General features: G+C 42.5%; 9 protein-coding genes across 9 annotated transcripts; 6 read left to right on the top strand and 3 right to left on the bottom strand.

Annotated features, from left to right (window-relative positions):
- Nucleotides 1-743: 743 nt before the first annotated feature.
- On the top strand, nt 744-1,796 carry V1516DRAFT_625904 (kinase-like domain-containing protein; the record flags this gene model as incomplete). The annotated part of the gene is made up of 4 exons (XM_066919725.1): nt 744-1,154; nt 1,203-1,351; nt 1,400-1,631; nt 1,683-1,796. 4 exons carry the CDS (start codon nt 744-746, stop codon nt 1,794-1,796), a joined length of 906 nt encoding a protein of 301 aa, XP_066776736.1.
- A 52-nt stretch (nt 1,797-1,848) lies between these two features.
- On the bottom strand, nt 1,849-2,825 carry V1516DRAFT_676869 (Atp23p). The gene is made up of 3 exons (XM_066922485.1): nt 2,557-2,825; nt 2,230-2,486; nt 1,849-2,173 (listed from the first exon to the last, which is right to left on the bottom strand). The coding sequence occupies exons 1-3, from the start codon at nt 2,774-2,776 to the stop codon at nt 1,946-1,948; spliced, it is 705 nt and encodes a 234-aa protein (XP_066776735.1). The 5' UTR covers nt 2,777-2,825; the 3' UTR covers nt 1,849-1,945.
- Nucleotides 2,826-3,062: 237 nt separating this feature from the next.
- Nucleotides 3,063-4,664, top strand: V1516DRAFT_625102 (Aspartate/glutamate/uridylate kinase; the record flags this gene model as incomplete). Its single annotated transcript, XM_066919691.1, has 5 exons — nt 3,063-3,108; nt 3,165-3,352; nt 3,413-3,523; nt 3,579-3,849; nt 3,898-4,664. The coding sequence occupies 5 exons, from the start codon at nt 3,063-3,065 to the stop codon at nt 4,662-4,664; spliced, it is 1,383 nt and encodes a 460-aa protein (XP_066776734.1).
- Nucleotides 4,665-5,348: 684 nt separating this feature from the next.
- On the top strand, nt 5,349-6,476 carry V1516DRAFT_676862 (40S ribosomal protein uS8; the record flags this gene model as incomplete). The annotated part of the gene is made up of 3 exons (XM_066922484.1): nt 5,349-5,405; nt 5,672-5,812; nt 6,090-6,476. Coding segments are annotated over exons 2-3 (369 nt in total), but the record flags the coding sequence as incomplete, so codon positions are not given.
- Nucleotides 6,477-6,590: 114 nt separating this feature from the next.
- On the top strand, nt 6,591-12,484 carry V1516DRAFT_712548 (uncharacterized protein). The gene is made up of 4 exons (XM_066924289.1): nt 6,591-6,938; nt 6,995-7,113; nt 7,163-9,605; nt 9,673-12,484. The coding sequence occupies exons 1-4, from the start codon at nt 6,675-6,677 to the stop codon at nt 12,325-12,327; spliced, it is 5,481 nt and encodes a 1,826-aa protein (XP_066776732.1). The 5' UTR covers nt 6,591-6,674; the 3' UTR covers nt 12,328-12,484.
- V1516DRAFT_652486 (acyl-CoA N-acyltransferase) lies at nt 12,485-13,714 on the top strand. Its single transcript, XM_066920278.1, has 3 exons — nt 12,485-12,575; nt 12,632-12,852; nt 12,903-13,714. The coding sequence occupies exons 2-3, from the start codon at nt 12,684-12,686 to the stop codon at nt 13,274-13,276; spliced, it is 543 nt and encodes a 180-aa protein (XP_066776731.1). The 5' UTR covers nt 12,485-12,575; nt 12,632-12,683; the 3' UTR covers nt 13,277-13,714.
- V1516DRAFT_652483 (uncharacterized protein) lies at nt 13,261-16,797 on the bottom strand. Its single transcript, XM_066920277.1, has 2 exons — nt 15,748-16,797; nt 13,261-15,695 (listed from the first exon to the last, which is right to left on the bottom strand). Exons 1-2 carry the CDS (start codon nt 16,507-16,509, stop codon nt 13,335-13,337), a joined length of 3,123 nt encoding a protein of 1,040 aa, XP_066776730.1. The 5' UTR covers nt 16,510-16,797; the 3' UTR covers nt 13,261-13,334.
- V1516DRAFT_625580 (methyltransferase domain-containing protein) lies at nt 16,691-17,563 on the top strand (the record flags this gene model as incomplete). Its single annotated transcript, XM_066919709.1, has 3 exons — nt 16,691-16,752; nt 16,800-17,395; nt 17,460-17,563. 3 exons carry the CDS (start codon nt 16,691-16,693, stop codon nt 17,561-17,563), a joined length of 762 nt encoding a protein of 253 aa, XP_066776729.1.
- V1516DRAFT_639082 (eukaryotic translation initiation factor 3 subunit G-domain-containing protein) lies at nt 17,560-18,706 on the bottom strand. The gene is made up of 2 exons (XM_066920078.1): nt 18,593-18,706; nt 17,560-18,519 (listed from the first exon to the last, which is right to left on the bottom strand). The coding sequence occupies exons 1-2, from the start codon at nt 18,607-18,609 to the stop codon at nt 17,655-17,657; spliced, it is 882 nt and encodes a 293-aa protein (XP_066776728.1). The 5' UTR covers nt 18,610-18,706; the 3' UTR covers nt 17,560-17,654.
- Between the last annotated feature and the right edge of the window lie 2,009 nt (nt 18,707-20,715).

Below are 20,715 nucleotides of genomic sequence, written 5' to 3'. Positions count from 1 at the left end.
TATTGTGCGTGTTGGACCTAATCATTCATCCAAATATATTATTATATATTTACGATTGAATTATGGCATCGTAGTGATTTTCTAGAAGAATCTGGCATAGATTACGAAGCTGACAAACGAGTGTATTTACAGCCTATAATTGGATCCTCAGTCGCTGGAATAAAATCGAGATGCCAGCTACACATCATGTGACTGTTGTCTAGGAAACGTAATTTATGACTACATTAGGAAAGTTGTTTTCTGTGTAAATAGTGAGAGCCGCACATTCAGTTAAAAACATAGTCTGTTCAAGTTTCAAGTTCCTTCTTTTTCTTTTTAAAAAAATAAAACTTATCAATTGCTTTCAATAGATTTAGCGAGCTGAAAAAAATATATATAGAATATCATGGCGGCCATCAGGACTCTAGAAAATAGGCTGTCTCGAACTACAATTCAAGATCCTCATAATTCGTACTATGGGAATCAATCGCAGATCGGTGGATCTGCAAAATCTAAAGTGAGTATCTAGAGTTATTTGAAATCGTCTTTTGTTCTGATCCTTGGTTAAGCTTTCGTCTTTGCATTCTACCTCACATACTTCTGCGCTCCCCGTTGGAAGCAATGGGACAAACAAGGAAAACGCTTCAAGCAATAATACCATGCGAAATCCTCTACTAAAGTTAGCGTTGCATAATAGCAATGTATTATCTACTTCTAATACCTCTTCGAGAAACACGCAGATGCCCCCTCCGGCTTCGCCTAATATGCATAAGCAAGGCGCCTCTCAGGTTCCATCTGGCTTTGTTAGTTCGCATGACGTTGCAAATTCCTTGCAGGCTTCTCCGAGGCAATATACATTGGAAAACTTTGAAATCGGAAAAAAGCTAGGGAAGGGCAAATTTGGCAAGGTTTATTGTGCAAGAGATAAGGCTACGGGATATGTGTGTGCCTTGAAAGTTATGGAGAAGAAAGAGCTGATCCACTACAAAGTTGAAAAGCAATTTCGGCGCGAAATTGAAATTCAATCAAATCTTAGACATCCAAACATTTTACGACTGTATGGTCACTTTCATGACGCATCTCGCGTGTTCTTAATTTTAGAGTATGCTGGCCAAGGAGAAATGTTCAAGGTCCTTCGAAAGAAAGGAAGGTTTGATGACGTCTTGGCTTCTCAGGTAATGTCTCTGACTTCATGATTAACTATGGATCACTAATTTTTAAAGTACATATGTCAAATCGCTGCTGCCTTGGCATATTTGCACAAAAAGCACATCATCCATAGAGATTTGAAGCCGGAAAACTTGCTGATTGGTCTTGACGGTGAAGTAAAACTTTCGGATTTTGGTTGGAGCGTCCATACGCCTACGTCGAGGTATGTTCTATTGAATTCTACTCTAATTCAGTACTAATGGCGTTGTAGGCGCAATACGATGTGTGGCACCCTCGATTATCTTCCTCCTGAAATGGTCGAGGCGAAGGATCATGACAACAAGGTCGACTTGTGGGCTCTGGGCGTCTTGACGTATGAGTTTCTGGTCGGAAGCCCACCATTCGAGGAACCAGCACATAAAGCTACATATAAAAGAATTTCGAAAGTGGATCTTAAGATTCCAGGCTTTGTGAGCGTCGAGGCTTCAGATTTGATTCGAAAGGTGAGTTTTCTGCGTCTAAATATGCGAATCAGAATTTTAATTCCATTACAGCTACTTCAGCACAAGCCAGAAAAGCGATTTCCACTAGAACAGATTCCCGAACATCCATGGATAATGAAGAACCGACCACTTTGGCCCAAGAGTCAGGCTGAGAAGTTGCACTGATTCTATCTGGCATAGAGTATGGGAAATTGATGCACTTGTAAAATTTCTAATATTTTCTATGGTAATAGTTTTATTTAAAATCATGCTATCGTACAAGTAAAAGTAGAATTTGTGGGAATATATTTACATTCTAGGATGAAAGTTACACATTATGGGTATATTTCGTCAAATGGTCTAGTATCGTTAAAACAAGAATCCCAGACGGAGTCAACGACTTTTGCAGCGTGAATTTGATCTTGACAATTTGGGTTTCCAGAGACAGAAAGAACGGCGCGTCGTCGAACACAGTCCTGGTGGGCTCTGATAAATTTGAATTGGCTGTATCTGAACATTTGGTTCATCATCCTGCATTCACCACTCAAATTCGACGCGCGGATCTAGAAAAGTTAATATATGGTATTCATAAGCACTTTATGGCAATAAGAATGTGTACCTCCGAGCAAGCATGGTGTTTTAGATTAAGCCAATCAACATTGAACTTCAATTCGTCATATACATGAATAAGTTCATGCGCAATAGTGTCTTCAACATGCTTTTTCCCCAAAACATAGTTCTGACAGAGCATGATACCTAGATCTGGGTTGAAACCTCCAGCCACAGTTTGATCACAATTCGTGCAAATGATGTCGTTTCGAAGTACTTTTCCACCTAATTTCTCGATATGGTCCCGCATGAAGGTTACAATTGGACCTTACATAATGGTTAACACTGATGTGGGATTCGAAAATGGACAATAGAGGGAAAGGGAGATCAAACTTACTATATCGAAGACTGAAATCTCTGAATTCTTCGCAGGATTTACACTCGACTTGCTCTTTCTTTGCAGCAGCTACTCTCTGGAAAAGATCTCGTTGCTCCTCAGTGATCAGACCCGTGTAGTTCGCAGCGACCATCCGAAGCCAAGTGAAGCCAGACGGAAGTTCTGGCGTTGAATTAGAAGAACTCTCGGAAGAGCTAGATGTATCGGCGGAAGTTGGCATTTAGCTCTAAAGATTGTTAAGTAAGATTGGATACGAGATAATAATTTACTATCTGCTGTAAGCTATCTACAGAATTTCGAGAACTGGGACAAAACGATCATCCACAAGAATTACTGTCCCAAATTCGACAGGCTGCCATACTAATTTTGACGCTTGTGTGAATACTAATAAATCTAGACTCAAATCAAAACAAAAATGATAATTCAATAGCTTAGAAATCATTAGTTCAGATTTGAAGTTTCATTTAGGATTAGCTACAAATTTTTGCGAGGATATTATGGAATCTATGAAAGGGAAGGAACAAAAACATTTCACCATCGTCATAAAGTTAGGTACGGAGACTGCTTTATAACCAATTTACAAGTTCAATCATTAATCTTTGCTAAAGGGACGTCCTCCATCTGTGATGAGGTTACTCATGAACCACGGATTGCGAATATGTCCCTAATTGTCGAGACCGTCGTAAAATTACGGCGAGAAGGTCATCGGGTGATCATTGTTTCTTCAGCAGCAATAGCGATGGGCTTAAAACGATTGGATATCTCGAAGCGTCCAAAATATCTGGCAACTGTACAGGTATAATATCCGCATTTTATGAGATAGTGAAGTGCTGCTGGTTAGTTAACTTGCTTCAAGGCTATAGCCGCCGTCGGGCAGTGTAGGCTTATTGCTCTTTGGGATGATTTGTTCAGACAGCTGAACCAGCCGGTTGCGCAGATTCTTTTGACGCGAAACGATATTGCAGATGTGAGAGGGTTGTTGGATATATAAATTTTTATGCGCATTTCTAACTCCTCTTCAGCGAGCACAATACTTAAATGCTGCAAATACCCTCTCAGAGCTGCTCCACATGGGCGTGATCCCAATTGTCAATGAAAATGATACTTTGTCAGTAATGGAGATTAAGTTTGGCGATAATGACACATTATCTGCGATCACTGCGGGTATGGCAAATGCTGACTATCTTTTCTTAATGACGGATGTTGATGGACTATATACTGAGAACCCTCGGTTAAATCCAGATGCGAAACCAATAGAAGTCGTAAGCGACATTAGTCAATTGCATGTGGACGGTAAGCATTTTATTGTTGTTTTCAAATTTATATAGTAATCCATTTCAGTTTCGACCGCAGGAAGCAGTGTTGGAACTGGAGGAATGGTCACAAAACTTATAGCTGCCGAACTTGCTACTTCAGCAGGCGTAACTACAATCATCACGAAATCTTCCGTGCCTGGGAATATCCATGCGATCATTCACTATCTACAATCTCGAAAAGCCGATGAACAGACTGGAATCAAACGTCGAAATCCTACGATTCCCTCTGATGATTCCACGATCGACAAAGAAGCACGCGATACCTCGCGGACTTCTAGTCGACAAGGAAGCCATTCACCCTCAGAATCGCTATCATGTAATTCGTCTGTTCAGGTACCTCAGCACACTAGGTTTCTTCCACAAACACATCCTATTAGAGATAGATTGTTTTGGATCTTGTATGGCCTGAAAGCACATGGAACGGTCTACATCGACAAGGGCGCATATAAGGCAATCACGAGGACAAATAAAGCTGGTCTACTTCCCGCAGGGATCGTTGATGTTAAGGGTAACTTCAGTGCTACAGAAGCTGTGGCTTTGGTCGTTGTCGATCGTGAAGCTCTTGACAGGGCAGGCAACGAGAACTCTACGGATGATATTATCAAATCGAGTCGAGAAGCAGTGCTAAGGTCAGGTGAAGATGTTGGAAAGGCAATTGTCAATTACTCTTCGGTTGAAATTGCTCGAATTAAAGGTTTGAAGAGCTCGAAAATTGAAACCCTACTAGGATATTCGGACTCGGAGTATATTGCGCATAGAGATAATATGGCTTTTTCTGCTACTCACGCATAAGCTTGATTTTCAAAATATGTAACCTTAATGACATTATATTTCAAGAGTTATAATTTTGTAAGTCTACTCCATTGACAATCTGCTCAAGGTAAATTACTAAATTTGCTTCCGAGATAGCTCTCGGAAAAGATATTGAAATGAACTTGAAGTGTTCAAGCCAGATTTAGAAAAATAATTGAAAAACTCTAACCAATCAAACCTGTATTCTGATTGACCAAAAAGCTATCCACTAATTGCTTTTATAGGAATCAGTCTTGACAGAGTTCTCAATTGCTCTGCACATTTGTCTTAAATTCTTTAGCGGTATGAAGTCTCGTTCACCTGGGATGATTTCGCATTATAAAATGAAATTAAAGTGATTATGTTTATTAACATTACTATCAATTATAATGGTGGTATTGCTGCTTCGACTCAATTTGCGCAGAAAGCTGGACATTCGGCATATCGAGGTCTATTTGATTCGACTCTGGCATAGAAAGTGTTCAGATTTCCTCACCCAAACAGGGTGATACCGCTACGAGTTTCATTGCTTATATAATCATATCTAGTTCACGTGATATTTAACCCTACAACTGATCTAGGGCTACGTTGTGACTGTTTTCAAATCGTGTTGTGAGCCGCAGACTACTGTAGACTCCGGATTGCGATGCTCGGGCGAGATATGCACAAGTCAAATTATTCTGGTATTCGTCTATACTAATCTATTTGCCATCATTGACGTGCTCAACAAAAAGTAAACAGGTAAGCAGTTGCTTTGCTTAATAGCAATTAGGACACCTTGTCGGAATGAAATAGTTGAAAGAGTCGGCTGAAAGCGATATCGGGATCTGTCTGCTGGAGGAGAACTGCGTCGTCCTATGGCAATCAAATGCTGAAAAGGATACGATGCAGTGTTGAAAGAACTGCGACAGTGCTTTCTGAATCCTTGTTCTGGAAACATATTCTTCCGACTAGGACACTCAGTTAGCTTAATGGACTTCGGCGATACTAATATTTATATCATTTAGAATTCAACATGACTCGCACTTCAGTTCTTAATGATGCGCTGAATGCCATCAACAACGCAGAGAAGATGGGCAAGCGCCAGGTTCTCATCCGTCCCTCAAGCAAGGTTATCATCAAGTTCTTGACCGTTATGCAGAAGCATGGTATGTATTAAACTGGTTCATTTTTACCGTAGGGAGTAATGTGCTTGGATTTCGAGAAAATCTCACTTGTCACGGTACCCGAGTAATAACTGGACGGAATCTGTTATGCTACTATCTTATTTTGTCTTTTAATATCTCGGAAGATGAATCTCCGAAGAAACGCTTCTTACACGCTGACATTTTAATTATCATGATCATGCGTTTACTTTTCTCCGACATTCATTTTACACGTTACTTCTGAACTCAATAGTAAATATGTCTTTCTAACTAGATTTAGGATATATTGATGAGTTTGAATACGTTGATGACCACCGTTCTGGAAAGATCGTCGTTCAGCTCAATGGTCGTTTGAACAAATGTGGTGTCATCTCCCCACGATTTAACGTCCGCATTGGAGATTTGGAGAATTGGGTCACAAATCTCCTTCCCTCCAGACAGTTTGGTTACATCATTTTGACTACTTCTGCCGGTATTCTGGACCACGAGGAGGCCCGACGAAAGCATGTTGCTGGCAAGATTCTCGGATTCGTGTATTAGGCTGGTGATGTTCTGAGTAGGGTGCGTGGGGTTTTCAAAAGTGTATATGTTCCGATAGGTTGTAAAAGTCTCTCTTGTATTTGTCATGACAGTCAGATAGTCAATCCACCTGCATTTAATTATGTAATATGCCATTATGCTGTTTTTTGGTGTAATGTACCGTGTAGTAGAATTATTTATGGCTGCTGGGACTTTCGTTGATCCCAAGAGCGATAGTAGAATAAAATTTTGAAATCCCACCGTAAATATTCTTTTCAAATTTGGTTGGTCCACTTCTGCTTTTTCACTAATCCGTAATTCTTAGGCGTGAGTCAGGACTTTCGTTATGGCTACTTCGCTAGCAAGACAACTGTCTGTAATCAAGACCAAGTCTTTGGCCGTTTCTACACTCGACCGCAAGAAGCGTCAAAAAGCCCATTCGGTCTCGCTCTTATTTTCCCCGGCCGATGCTTCAAAACAGGATCTTGACTCTGTGTTTGTCATAGCATATTCTGGATTCCAGGAACTTGTATCGTTAGACTCCCGATTTCGTGTATTTGAACGGAGCTTGTTTGCAGAGTCAAGTATTACGATCGATCGTCATGTCCAGGTGCGTTATTTCCCACTCTTTGCGTGGTAGTTTTTCTAACAATTAGCGTTCTCAAGACCGAAGATCAAAACGCAAATCTTGACAAAGCTATTGAACACTTTCTTTCTCTTATTGCTTCTCGGATTCTTCTACAACCTTCTCTCAAGGCTTTAGAGTGGCTTATTCGGAGATTCCAGTAGGTACCTCTAGTTCCGGCTGTTTTGCTTTAATTCTAAATATCTTAGCATCAATGAGATGAACAGAGAGTTACTTCTCCTCACATTTCTTCCTTATTACTCACATTCGATTTTCTCACGCATACTGGATGTAATTTCAACTCCTCTTCCGCCTCTCTTCAATTTTCTTTCGAATGCCAAAGTCACCACCACTGTTGTTCCCAAAAACCTTCTCATTCGGGCGCTGACTAGGGATGCACAGTTATTCAATCTCGTGTCTGATTTCATAGTTTCTCAAGTTTCTCATCATTTTGAATATCATACTCTTCTTTCATTTTGGACCTCTTCAACCATCGCAGTCATTTTGAATCTAAAATCAAGTAATACGTCTGAAGAAGTCATTTCTGAGCGCGTGATCCCTCACCTCTCTGAGGTGTTGACTGCCCACAAATCTCCTGAAGCTCAGACTGCTGCATATATGATTGTTATTATTTTAGTTGCTCAATGCTCGTTGAGCGCTGAGGTTTTGAACGCGCTCTCTCTTACTATAGCACTCAACTGGACGAAAAAATCATCTACAGCAGGTCTTGCTGCGCTGACTCAGTGTTTTCAGTTCGTTGACATTTTTGACAATCAATATCAACCTTTGGATGATAGGATTTTTAAATCTGTCAGCAGAATCGAAGATCTCTCTTCAGATTTAAGGAAACTGAGCCAAAAAATCAAAGTTAATAAATTTTTGGTTTCCTTTTCTCTTTCTATTTTGCAGAATCGGCCCGAAGAATCCTCGAAAATTATTGATGTTCTACGTATGTTCCCTCTTTCAGACTCTCAGGCTCAGTTCATAATCGAAAGAATGTTCCAGTTGTCAGCGCTTGTAGATTCGGTGTCGGAATTGAAGTCAGTTTTGAGTCAGTTAATATCTGACTCTGAATCTGACTTAAAGCTTCAAAAAATGGTATTTACTTCTGTCAAAGCTCTTGATATGAATTTGGATGACGTTGAATTGAAACTTAATGCCAAGTTTCCTGTCGAAGTGAATATTGAACCGAAGGACATCAATTTTGATAGAGACTTGAAGCCTGACCAAGCTGTATTTACGGAACGTATTCGAACAGCCTGTAAGGTTCATAGTGTCTCCTATCTGGGCCCAAATACATCTGCGGAATTTCAGGAAATTGCAGATATCTTTGTGCAAGGAGTTTATGAACACCAGCCCCTGTCGTCGATGCTTATCAAGAACGTTGTTTTATTTCCTCCCGAGTCAGATCTTGCGCTTACATTTCTCATGCGTTTTTGGGTCGGTGTATATCCTACACTGGCTCGTTTGGAAGCTCTTGTTATGTTCGAAAAATTTATCGAATCGGTACCCGTTGACCTTGATCTTCAGGCAACTATTCCTTATCTTTTGATTGCTTTAGATGACTCTTCTGAGGCGATTCGCGAAATTTCTTGCCGCATTCTTCGCTACTTACATACGAGATATAACCAGATATCAAAGTGTTCAGGTATCTGGGGACTTGACACTCTCTATGGCTCTGGCTCAGAGACAAAGGAATTAAAATGGCTTGGACTGAAAGAAGTTAGAGTAATGCTGGCCAACTACATTGATCCCAGACTGGAGGAATGTTTACTAGATCGGCACTACGCCAGGACTGTTATATCCCAGTTAATTGATACCAGAGTCAAACTCGGAGCTGAAAAGACGAGGAAAGAATCGAGCTTGAAGCAGATTGTATTGACTTCATTTGCTAGTCATATTACCTCGTGCCCGGTTTTCAAAGTAAAGTATGTGTTGTTGTCTTACATCATCACTTCAAAGACTTCTGTATCATTGTCAAGTTTATGTGCTCCCCTTTTATCATCATGGATAGAAAGTCGGTCGCACAAGATAGAAAGCTTAATTGCTGAACGTCTATCAGTCACTAATTTTGAAGCACTTTTGAGTAACATAGTTTGCGGTGGTGATATACCTGAAGGAAAACAGTTTATATCTAATTGTATCAAGGCAGATATCTCGGGTCTCAGTGATGTTGCAGGAACTCGTTTGGTGGATACTTGGAATGAGTGGGATTTCGATTCCCAGATAGACTTTCTGGAAATTTTAATCACCATTGCGTTAGATGAAAACGCAGCATATGGAGCTATAGATTGTCTGACTAAGTTGAATATTTCAACACAAAATTTTTCACGACTTCTTTCTTCCTGTATCCTTACTGTCGACTCCAGTGATTTGCAAGAGCAGCAGCAGTCGAAGCGACGTCGTCGTCAAAGTAATACAGCTCGTTCAGCGGATGATAGATTAGCGTTACTGCAAGCAAGCTTGAGAAAAGTGACTCTTATTCTTGATTTACTTGAAGATAGTAAGCCCGAAACGCATAGCAAGTTATTGAAGCAACTATTTTCGATTTTGGGAGAGCTCTTTGTTCTGAAAACTGATAGCTCATTACCTGTTCAGTATACTCAGCAAGTACTGGTGGATTGTATTTTACCAATTATCAAAACTCTATCGGTAAGTTTTGGCTTTTTCGAGCGATATTCTAATATCTAAATATGCTAATACTTTTATTTTTCTCTAGCCGGCTCAGCTGAATCCAAGTATTGTGCGCATGGACATTATTGTCAGCTGCATTCGAACGACTACAGCTCCACAAGTTCAGAATAAATTTTTACTTTTGGTAGCTTCTCTTGCTTCTGTGTCTCCAGAGCTTGTGCTCCATAGTGTTATGCCAATCTTTACCTTCATGGGAGCCAATACTATTCGTCAAGACGATGAATTCTCGGCCCATGTTATTCAACAAACTATTTCTAAAGTAGTTCCTGCTCTCGCTGTAAGCACTTCGTCTGGTGCCGACTCTGGCAGCGGTTTCGGAATTGCTGAGCTGCTGCAGAGCTTTGTGAGTGCATTTCCACATATCCCCTATCATCGACGGATCCAGCTTTTCATAACGCTTGCTCGGACTTTAGGTCCAAATGACAGTCTTGCATTAACTTTGCGCTTGTTGGCGAAGCAACACTGGGATTCGGTGCTAGCTGGCGAGACAGAAGTGGCATCTGAGCTTTCTGAGTTTGTTGAAATATTCTTGCGTGGATTCACTATTTCTGAGCGTATCTATGCTGTTAGTCGCTATTTCGATTTTGTTAAAGCCACACCAGCCAATTTGGATGACGAGGACAAGCGAGAAGTTTATGTTGAAGATCTTGTCGGTCTTGGAAAAGATAAAATTTTGCTTTTCAAGATCGATATGCTGGTGTTTATTCGAGGAACGCTTAATGAGTCTGTTCGTTTACAGTTGGTAGAGGCGTTTTCTCCAGCATCAGGAACATGGAGCAATACAGATGTTTTATCTCTTCAATCTTCGTTTGCCTCTGCGATTGACATTTTGACTGCGATTGTTGACAGTTCTGCTGGTGATAAGAGGCTGAAGAAATACCAAGACGAGGCATATGAGACGCTTGAATCGGTATTAAACGTTCTGCCTATTCAAGATTTCGTGCTAGTTATTGAAGAACTTATTTCTCGGTCTGGCGATCCAGCTACTGTTCGCCGCGGCCTTGTTATCATTCGAAGCAAATTTGAACATAATGTGAAAGCCAATGATGTCTTAGGACGTAACTCAGCCTTGAAAATTTTACCTAGCATCTGTGCAGCAATTTCGGACTGTGCATCGGATGATTTCGAACTCTGTAAACTTGGCTTTCAGGTATTGGAGTCTCTGTCAAGTCTGTTTGGAAGTATTGAACCTGATGCATTTGAGGGAGAAGTTTTGGAACTCACTTTAAGCATGCATGGCGTGCGCAATCCAGGTGAAGGTGCTGCTGTTTCGGCATTAGTATGTCTAAGTTCGCTGGTCACAGCTCTGGGAGCCAGGATTTTGTCCAAGCTGCCTGAAATAATCCAGATCTCCTTAACTATTCTTGAACGAGCGATAAATGAGGGTAAGACCTTGGTAGTCATCGCTGTGTTTATGTTGATCGATTCCTTGGTGAAGAGGATTCCCATGTTTATGGCAAGCTATTTGAACAAGATTCTGGGACTTGTCTTCATATCTGCTAGTGACGAAGCGAGCGTGAGATTGGAAGATAGCGAAAGCGCGCGGAACGTATTACTCGAGAATGTGATTTCCAAAGTTCCAACAAAGCAATTGATCGGAGCCTTACTTGCTAGTGCTTCTGAAGTTTTAGCTAGTTGGGATATTTCTATCACCAAGCTGTATTTATCTTTAATGACGCAAGTTGTCGAGCGAGGAGCAAGGAAGTCCGTGATGTCGGAGGCTAGCAATCTATTTTCCTTTTTGATTGCTGGATTCAATTCTCGAAACGACGCTGAGAACGATCCGGAAAAATTAAAAATTGTCGGAGTGATCGAACAAGACTCCATCGATTTAGCAATGCAAATCGTTCTCAAGATGAATGATAAAACCTTTCGGCCGTTGTTTGTGAGGGTCACGAGATGGGCTATGGAAGATCCTGTTGAATCGGATCTGGCGCGTAAAAATAGATTACTAGTCACCTTCAAGTTATGCGAGAAACTGTTTGGATCTTTAAAATCGATTGTGACGAATTACTATGGCTACATAATCGACAACACAACAGACCTATTAATATCGTTTGTGTCAAATCCAACTGTGGATTTCGATCGTCAACTATGGGATGCAATAGTCGGTACCTTGTACGCTGCGTTTTCGAATGATCAGGAAGAGTTTTGGCAAGCACCTGTGCGATTTGATAAGATCTGTGGTCCTCTTATTGCGCAGTTAGCGCTTGGACTTCATGATTCCGAAATTCTGAGTCAAGCCATTCTTGCATTTGCAGTGTCTTGTTCAAGTGAGGAGCATTACAAGACGATTAATAACTGTGTGCTAGGCTATATGAAAGATTTGAGTGACTCAAATGAAGACATGAGCGACGATGAGAGCGCCAGTGAAGATGCACAGGATAGTGAGGATGAAAATGATTATGCTGTCAAATTATTGCCTTCGAAGATTTCTCGGATTGCTAGGTCTAACACTGGATCCTCAGCATCCGACGTGAAAATTGCCGCCATCAAAACCTTGAAAGCAATTTACGAGCGACTAGGTGAAGAATGGCTAGGCATGCTCCCGCAGTTAGTTCCTGTGGTGGCAGAGCTGTTAGAAGACCAAGACGAAACGGTCGAAACCGAAGTCCAGCGTGATTTGGTACCTGTCATCGAGGGCGTGCTTGGAGAAAGCTTAGATCGCTATTTAAATTAGTTGGACTTTGTATATTCAGATCTAAAAGTTATGTATATTTGTTATAATGCATTTGAATTTTTAAAATCTTGGGCGACTTTTAATAGTATATGCTCAGACGAAAAGTGTGGGTAGAAACGGCTTATTAAAGGTTGAATAAGCAATTTTTTTCGAGAGGTAGCAGATAAATAGGCCGTCCGTCAAACTGACTGCTTTATATTCCAACTGTTTCGTTGGAAATATCTGCTAATCTTCAATTTCCTACTCAGGTGGACTTATAATCAACCGAAGGGTGTAATGTTCATAGACTAACTACTCTAGTTAGCGATTACGAACGAACGATCCATTCTGATTTAATTTGAGTCCCGCTTCGTGTAATGGCATCGCTAAAACCCTTTCATGCCACAGATCTATTTCGTCTGAATGCTGTCAATTTGGATGTTTTGACCGAGAACTTTCACATCAGTTTCTACTTGACATATCTCGTTCAGTGGCCGACATTATTTTTCTCCACTGAAAATCCGCAGGGACAAATTACAGGTTATAGTAAGACTTCAGATATATGCTTAGGTCCAGTTTGAATACTTACAGACTAGTGATGGGAAAAACAGAAGGCAAAGACAAAGACTGGCATGGCCACGTAACCTGCCTTTCCGTAGCAGATGATTACCGTCGTATCGGACTAGCGCGGCAATTGGTGGACAATCTGGAACGGCGCAGTGAGGATCCATATGATGCCTATTTCATCGATCTGTTTGTTCGGTCGAGTAATACTCAGGCAATCAATATGTATAAGGGATTCGGATATAGCGTCTACAGACGTGTGGTGGACTATTACGGGGGCGATCCAGAAATCCCCGATGAAGATGCCTTTGATATGAGAAGACCGCTCAAGAGAGATAAAAATCGAGAAAGTATTCGTGAAAATGGCGAAGAGTTCAGGATATCGCCGGATCAAGTGTTTCAATAATGTTCTTCGTAAAGTATTGTACATAACTATTTTTACAAACTTTTGCAAACTTTTGTTCCTACACTACCAAGTACGTGTCTACAATCGATCGTGCATACTGGAAGTTCCCGCTCATCATATACAGCCACTGCAAATTATACGCAGTCTCAAGTCGCAAGTTGTAGGCCCTGACCGTTTGCTTTACATTGACATCATTACTAGTAGGAAGAGTAACTTTCAAAGCCCGTTCGTAGTACTTGGTGGCTATATCGTGGAGTCCAAGCATTTGAAATGCTCTTCCAAGATTATAGTTGACTTCCTGCGCCTCGACCCAGGCGTCAGTCTGCGATTTGATCGTCGCTTCAAGCCGGATTTCATAGTAATCCATTAAGTAGCTCATTCCTTCGATGATTTGTAAATGCCGGTTATCTGTCAATCGCTGTATAGCTCTGTGGATATGTGCTAGCCCAATCGACAAGAGGAGCATTGGGTCTTTCGGAGAAATTGCAAATGCACGCATATAATAACTTAAACTAGGGACATGACTGCGCGAACTTGCAAGAATCTGACCATACAAAATAAGCAGCACAGAACTCTCAGTTTCTGCTCGACTGGAGTCCACTTTAGAGTCGTCAACTTTGATTGCACCAGTGATCGTGCACTTCTGAATTATTGAATCAATGCCTTTCACATGTCGAAGAAGATATTTCTGTGTCTGTGCAAGGTTGAAAATATCGACCGCAGCTTGACCGCCGGGAAGTGCGCAAAGAAATAGTTTGTACATTTCAGGATTAAACTGGGTATCTTGCATGGCAATAATATTTCGGACTGTGTCCAACGCAAGCTTATAATCGGAAACATGCAATGCGCAGGAAAGCTGCACAAAAGATATCGTGTTGAGCTTTAACTTGTCTTGAAAAAAAACATTTGCATCTCGAGCTCGACTTAAAACTGAATATGCATCTTCAACTTCTTCATGCCACGTCAATGTCAGTGCATATTGCATAAACAAAGAAAACCAGTCATCAAACGGGACTCCTCTAAATTCCGTTGCATTCTGTTCTCCATTGTCCTTTTCGTCGCTGATATCTTGCTCCAAGGACTCCTGTAGTCGAGACTCCATGCCTCTTAGTCGGTCGTTCATAGTTTGTCGACCTGCGCGTTTCTTTGCAGCCACAAAGAACCCACGGAATAATCTCTGTCTATCAGAAGGAAAAAATGCCTTTATGTTTATAAACATATCAACAAGTTCCGATGCAGTTTGCGACCATTCGGTGATAGCTACCATATTTCCGGATTTCAATCCTTCTTGATATTGTCGCAGTCGCTTCCATTTTGTGGCTACAACTTTGGCCGCTATTTCTTCTGCTTGCATTCGTTCGGCTCTAGTTGGACGCTGACGAGATGCAGGATTGGTTCTCGGTCTACCGGAGCCACTACCAGCTGATCGTGAGTCGGCATTGGGAATGAACGACATTACTTCATCCTGCTGTGATGTTAGACCGTCCGGTTCCTGAGATTTATCTTCGGCTTGCATGAGTTCAGTCACTGTTGTGCTTGCGTGTTCTTGCTCTTTGCGAAATCTCATTACTTCATGCACTAATTCCAATGCCTCCTGACGTCTTCCAGTAGCCTCATAGACCTCTGCCAAAGCGATTCGAGCATCTAAATTATTCTCATCATTTGCAATTACAGTCTTGAAGGCAGTCTCAGCTTGTGCAAAGTCTCTAAGTCCGTGCAGACACCGGCCCATAGAAAGTATTACAGCGGGTGTTGAGTATTGATCGAGCTCTGCAATCGGTAGATACAGTACTAGCGCTTGCTCATATTGCTCTGCCTCTAGTAACGCATTTGCAACGTCGATAAATAAATCCCCATACTGATGTGCATTTTGACCATCTGCGATATTTTCAGCGAGATTCAACACGAATTTTGCATGATTCAGCGCCGCTTCGATGTTGCCCAACTTCAGACGATAGATAATCAGTTTTGCGCGTATATCCAAAGGTACTGAGTATTCTGCTACAGCTTCACTATCTTTCTTTCTTGACGAAGTAAAATGTCTGTTTAAAGGCGCCCTGTCAGGGTCAAATTCATCGTCGTTGTCCTCAGGCATATCGTCCCAAAACCGTTCATTGGAGCGATTCTGAAGCCATCTGCTAGTAGTCTTTATTAATCTGATAGCTTTCATCCAGTCTTCTTGTTCGCCATAGAGTTCAGCCAAAATGTTTAATTGGGACCAGCCAAAGGGAGGTGGAAGTGACTTGTTAGGATGAGCCAAAAGATAGGCCTCGGGGTTCCGCGAGGCAAATAAAATGTCTTCGTAAAGTTTAGCTGCGGATCGTATGTTCCGTTGCAGGACATACACAGAAGCTAGTTCACGTATGACTGTCAAATCATTCGGCAGCATGTCATGTAATTTCTTGAACGCCTCGAGAGCCTAGAGAATGATTAGAACATTACATATTCAATATGAATTACTGGTATCATACCTTCGAGACAGTACCCAATTCCTTGAATATCAACCCCCGCTCGAAAATGGCTTCGACGTCGTTGGAATTAGCTAAAATCGCTCGATTATAGCAATACAGTGCTTGGTCGATTTGATTGATCTGGAACGACAATTTTCCACAAATCGACCATAACTCTGCGTCCTTCAGCCGTAAATGGGCAGCTAAAATCCATGCCAAAAGGCATTTTGAGATATCTCCTCGCTGCTTGTGGATTTCTCCTAAAGTTTTCCAAGCAGCGTAGACATTATGATCAATTCGAATCACCTCAGCAAGGATTTTCTCTGCCTCATCGAGATCATTAGTCGCGTACGCCTGGTTCGCCTGACCAAGCAAAATTTTCACTTCCTCTGATGGTTCCTGTTCCCTGGGAGTGCCACGCTTTTTTTTTTTTTTTTTCAACTGTCGAGACTTGAATCCCGCAGCTCTTCTCAGGTCATCGTAAAAATCATCTTCGTTGTCGTTCTCTTGTCTATCCGACTGTTCATCGCGAATGTCATCCGCTTCACTGTCCTCGTCTTCATTGTCTGTTAAGTTAATTTCGTTTCCATTCTCATATTTTCCTCTACCGGGTTTATACGAAGTTCGAGAAGTATCTCCTCTCAACGCTGGATCAACCGCGTTTTGATCGTCGACATCCATGAAATCATCGGTACCGGCCGATTCAGAATCTGTATAGTCAGCAGCAATGAGCTGGCGCATTCTTGCGACTTCGGGATCTATGTCATCGTAAAATCTCGACATCCTTGTGGTTTGTATTGCTTGCAATCGTCGGAAAGCTGACTAGCTCTCTGGGATCGAAGTGACGTACAGGCACTGCTTAGATTTGGGAGAAATGGCGATTACTGTTCTGGGAAATGTCTTCATAGTGCGAGTGAGAAAATGCTCAAACCGAAATTTATTTCCAAGACTCGATGCTCCAGAAATGATTGCGGACAATGCTGAAGTAGAGAAACTTAATAGCTCCAAGTTGGGTACGAAACAGTAGTATGTTAGTTCAAAAATTCCGGTGGAGCTGCACACTAATCAGCCAGCTGGAACGATTTCTACAATGTGGAACAGACGAATTTTGCAGACAATTCCGACGATGAGGGCGAAATTTGGTTTGCTGATTCAGATGCAGAAGACAAAATAGTTGATTTTATAATTGACCATACTTCCTCCAATGAGATATCCGATGAATTTCCGTTTTCAAAGACAACTACTACAGCTATTGATTTGGGCACCGGAAACGGCCATTTGCTGTTTAGAGTGCGCAGCGAATGCGGTATGGCTAATCGGTTATGTGGAGTGGATTATTCGGAAACATCTGTTGAGTTTGCGATTCAGATTCTGAAAAAGAAAGTCAGCTCCGGCGAAATTGATAATCCCAACGGTAATATTGTTTTTGAATGTAGCAACTTCTTGACGTTGCCCGCGGAATCCGAAAATCAAGGCTGGGACTTAGTCCTGGACAAGGGAACACTGGATGCTATTGCATTGAGCCAAGATATAGTCAAAGATGGTATGACTGGCGTAGAGCTGTATCCATTGGCTGTGCGTGATAAACTAGTTCGCATTGGTGGGATCATTCTAATCACGAGCTGTAATTTCACGGAACAAGAACTCATAAAACTGATGACCGTCAGTGGTACGTGACAAACTACTGGTAGTATTACCACCGTTATAATAAAACTTCGAGCTGACAAGTCTAGGATTGAGTGTATGGAAAACTATCAAATATCCAGTTTACGAATTTGGTGGAATTAAAGGCCAGAGTATATCTAGCGTGGCATTTATCAGATCCAATGAGACTTGACAGAATGTATGTATGGTAGAATGTATTATAGATTTCAAAGCAAAACCCAACCATTAGCGTGAAGAACAAAAGTGAAGCCAAATCAAAATAACTATTTACGCTGTTGAGCAAACTCGACCCGCATAATCAAATTCTGGAAGCCCCGTCCATTGAGCATCTTTATAGCAGTATCGGCATCTGAAGGACGAATATAAGAAACATAGGCATATCCCTTGGAGTTACCGGTCTCTCTGTCGGTAGGAAGGAAGATACGTTGGATCCTACCGTACTTTTCAAATTTAAGTCTAAGTTCATCCTCAGTCACATCCTCGCCAAGATTGGAAACACGCAATGAAGCACTATCGTCTCGTTCGCGCAGCATACTACTCCGATCGCCAAACCCACGACCACCAGTAGCACCGCCGTTACGGAGATGTGGAGGAACGTAGCGTCCTGTAGTAGCACCGCCACGGGCTCCCGCAGAAGTAGGTTCTGGAGTACCACTGCGAGGAGTAGAAGAGTTGGAGTCGCTTGCAGCCGGATCGGCCGCAGAAAGTCTGTCCATGTATGGACATCTAGCTGTGAAATGGTCGCCTCCGCAGGTTCTGCACTTGAGACCCTTGGACTTTGGAGCTTCCTTCGGTTTTAAGTCTTCGTCGTCTTTGGATTCCTTCCAAGAAACAACGAGCTTCAGCGGGATATTTTCAGCGACGGTAGTAGTCTTAGTATCAGGGCCAGGCGCAGAGTTCCGTTCAAGACCAAATTTTGCCCAGCGCTTGCGCTCAGCAACATCTGCGTTGACGTGCTCCTTGACAATTGTGGTTTTAATTTTCTGCGTAACCTTGACTTTCTTTCCAGTTTCAGGGTTGACTCTAAACGAGATGACTGTCTTTGTTCCGTCTGGATTCTGCGTGACGAGAGGTGCTGGAAATCCATTTTCGTCGTCCTCGTCGTCAGCCCAGCTGCCTAATCCTTTCCTGCAGGAGCGGTTAAGATTTTTGCATATAAAACACGAACTCGATCAGAGACTCAAGCAAATCATAAACTTACGTAGCAATATCTGGCATTTTTTATTATTCTGCTATCTTTTCGACCTAATCAATTATAGATCGGCGCGTAATAAAGCTGCCGGAAAGATCTGGCACCTAGTAAAATTTATCAGGTACAAGCATCTCTGTTGCTTACAGCTCTGCACGGGGAAAAATGGTCAAGGTCTGTGGGAGGAGGGAGGAGCCTCCCTGCCTGCTAGCAAAAAGAAGGCGGAGAAACGTCGCAGCTCGAGGGATTCTGCGCGTAAATCCCAGAACTACTCGTCAAGCTGTAAAAGTATGCAGAAAGAGAGCGATTAAACGAGAACAAATTTTTTCCCCTGCGCATCCTTTTCTGCTGCTTTCCCTCATGTTTCTGCTTTGACGACGTCTGGTATTCTTGTAGGTGTCTTTCTACCGGCCTGTAAACCCGCGGGCGCGTCCAGGCGTACCTCATTCCCGCATCTGCGATGATGGCGGCAACATCTCTGTCCCCTTCGGATCGGGTGCAAGTGGTAGACCGAGCGGACCAGTTCGTCGAGACAGTGACTGCAGCTTCAACGGCAGTTGCAGTAGCAGATCTGCCGGCGAGGCGCGGTCCGACTCGTTTGCTGTCTTCATCCTCGTCCTCTGCGACCGCAATTGAGCGGTCACATTTCAGTATGACCCATTATCAGCGTCGAATGTTGTGTGAGCATGCGGACGAGAATCCAGACATGAATCAGCGCCAACTGATCGAATGGTTCGAAAAGGAGTTTGAATTTGCTCCGAGCCAGGCGGCTATTTCTCGATGTCTGAAGCGCCGACATGAGATTCTGGGCTCTGCGAGTGATATGCGTGATCCAAACTTGAAGCGACTCAAAAAGGTCACCTATCCACTTATGGAGACTGCTTTGGCTAAATGGTATCACTCGTATCAGGGAATTATACCTGTGGATGGAACGCTGCTCAAGCAGCAAGGTGCTTTTTATGTGAAGACTTTGTATCCTTCTGCAGAGATCGACTCATTCCACTTCTCGGACGGCTGGTTGACTCGCTTCAAACTCCGTCACAAGCCTGGTCCAGCTGCTGCATCCATGGGTCGCCCTGGCATCCCTAGCTCCCGTTATGGCCCGAATGTTTTGTGCGCAAATGCTCCACAGCGCAATATCAAAAATTCTCTGCTCACAATCTCAAGACGGATTGCGAAATATGACTCGCGGGATGTATTCAGTCTAAGTGAGACTCTACTTTATTATCAGTCTGCTGGCGGTGACTCTGTTCGTGAAGCATCGGAGGAACTTGACAGTACTGCTACGTCGTCTTCTTCTCCGTTCAAAGATATGCCGTCATCTGAGCAACCCAAACAGTCTTTCTCTTTAGCGGTTTGCGTGAACTCCGATGGATCTCAAAAACTTCCTGTTTGGGTTCTTGGCCAGGTTTCCAAGCCGCGATGTTTCATTAATGTCGACCGTACTACAGTTGGAGCTGCATATGCATATGCAGAAGGAGGAATTATGACTCGTGCTCTTTTTCGAAGTTATTTGAAATGGTTCGATGCTATGATGAATGGTCGCAGAGTTGTTCTTGTTGTCGATTTTAGTGATGCGCATGCTCGAGCGCTCGACGTTCTCGACGGAGGTGTGGTGCTGCAAAATACAGAAGTGATTGTGATGCCACAGAGTGTAGGCATGATTGGGCTTTTACCTTGTGATCGAGGAATCTCGAGAATGCTCAAAGCTTGTTATAGAAGACGATATTCGGAGACCTTGGTTGCGAGACAGCAAGCAGAAATGGGAATTGTTTATCCTCAATTGCCGACTACGTTGACTATATTAGAAGCGATGAACATGATTGCGCTAGCTTGGCAGGAAGATGTTTTGAGAGTGTTCATCATCGAATGTTTTCTGTCTAGCAAGATTTTTAGTTTATGTAGTAATAGCTCTGCATATCATCAACTGATTGCGGCTACTACTGCAACCGGAGATTCACAGTCAGTAATGACTACGAGCGACATGTTTGATCCGCACCCGTTGAACAATATCGTTTCCGAGCTGGAGTCGACGTTGCACGTGCTTCGTGCACAAGCTACAATGGACATGTTGCCTTCGACGACGGTGCCGTTGCCCTCTATAGACCCTGGAGCGTTTCCGACTGGTTTTTCGA

Source organism: Lipomyces oligophaga (genome assembly GCF_038497815.1).
Source record: "Lipomyces oligophaga strain CBS 7107 unplaced genomic scaffold V1516scaffold_5, whole genome shotgun sequence".
In the NCBI taxonomy this organism is placed as follows: domain Eukaryota; kingdom Fungi; phylum Ascomycota; class Lipomycetes; order Lipomycetales; family Lipomycetaceae; genus Lipomyces; species [Lipomyces] oligophaga.
Note: the sequence above shows the minus strand (reverse complement) of the source record. Positions and strands in the feature narration are given on the sequence as shown.

Coding starts and splice junctions, on each gene's coding strand:
- V1516DRAFT_676869 (XM_066922485.1), bottom strand. CDS start 2,776: ATGCCAACTTCCGCCGATACATCTAGCTCTTCCGAGAGTTCTTCTAAT. Junction 2,487..2,556: donor AGATTTCAGTCTTCGATATA/GTAAGTTTGATC, acceptor CCATTATGTAAG/GTCCAATTGTAACCTTCATG. Junction 2,174..2,229: donor AACACCATGCTTGCTCGGAG/GTACACATTCTT, acceptor TAACTTTTCTAG/ATCCGCGCGTCGAATTTGAG.
- V1516DRAFT_712548 (XM_066924289.1), top strand. CDS start 6,675: ATGGCTACTTCGCTAGCAAGACAACTGTCTGTAATCAAGACCAAGTCT. Junction 7,114..7,162: donor TGGCTTATTCGGAGATTCCA/GTAGGTACCTCT, acceptor TAAATATCTTAG/CATCAATGAGATGAACAGAG. Junction 9,606..9,672: donor CAATTATCAAAACTCTATCG/GTAAGTTTTGGC, acceptor ATTTTTCTCTAG/CCGGCTCAGCTGAATCCAAG.
- V1516DRAFT_652486 (XM_066920278.1), top strand. CDS start 12,684: ATGGCATCGCTAAAACCCTTTCATGCCACAGATCTATTTCGTCTGAAT. Junction 12,853..12,902: donor GGGACAAATTACAGGTTATA/GTAAGACTTCAG, acceptor CTTACAGACTAG/TGATGGGAAAAACAGAAGGC.
- V1516DRAFT_652483 (XM_066920277.1), bottom strand. CDS start 16,509: ATGTCGAGATTTTACGATGACATAGATCCCGAAGTCGCAAGAATGCGC. Junction 15,696..15,747: donor AATTGGGTACTGTCTCGAAG/GTATGATACCAG, acceptor ATCATTCTCTAG/GCTCTCGAGGCGTTCAAGAA.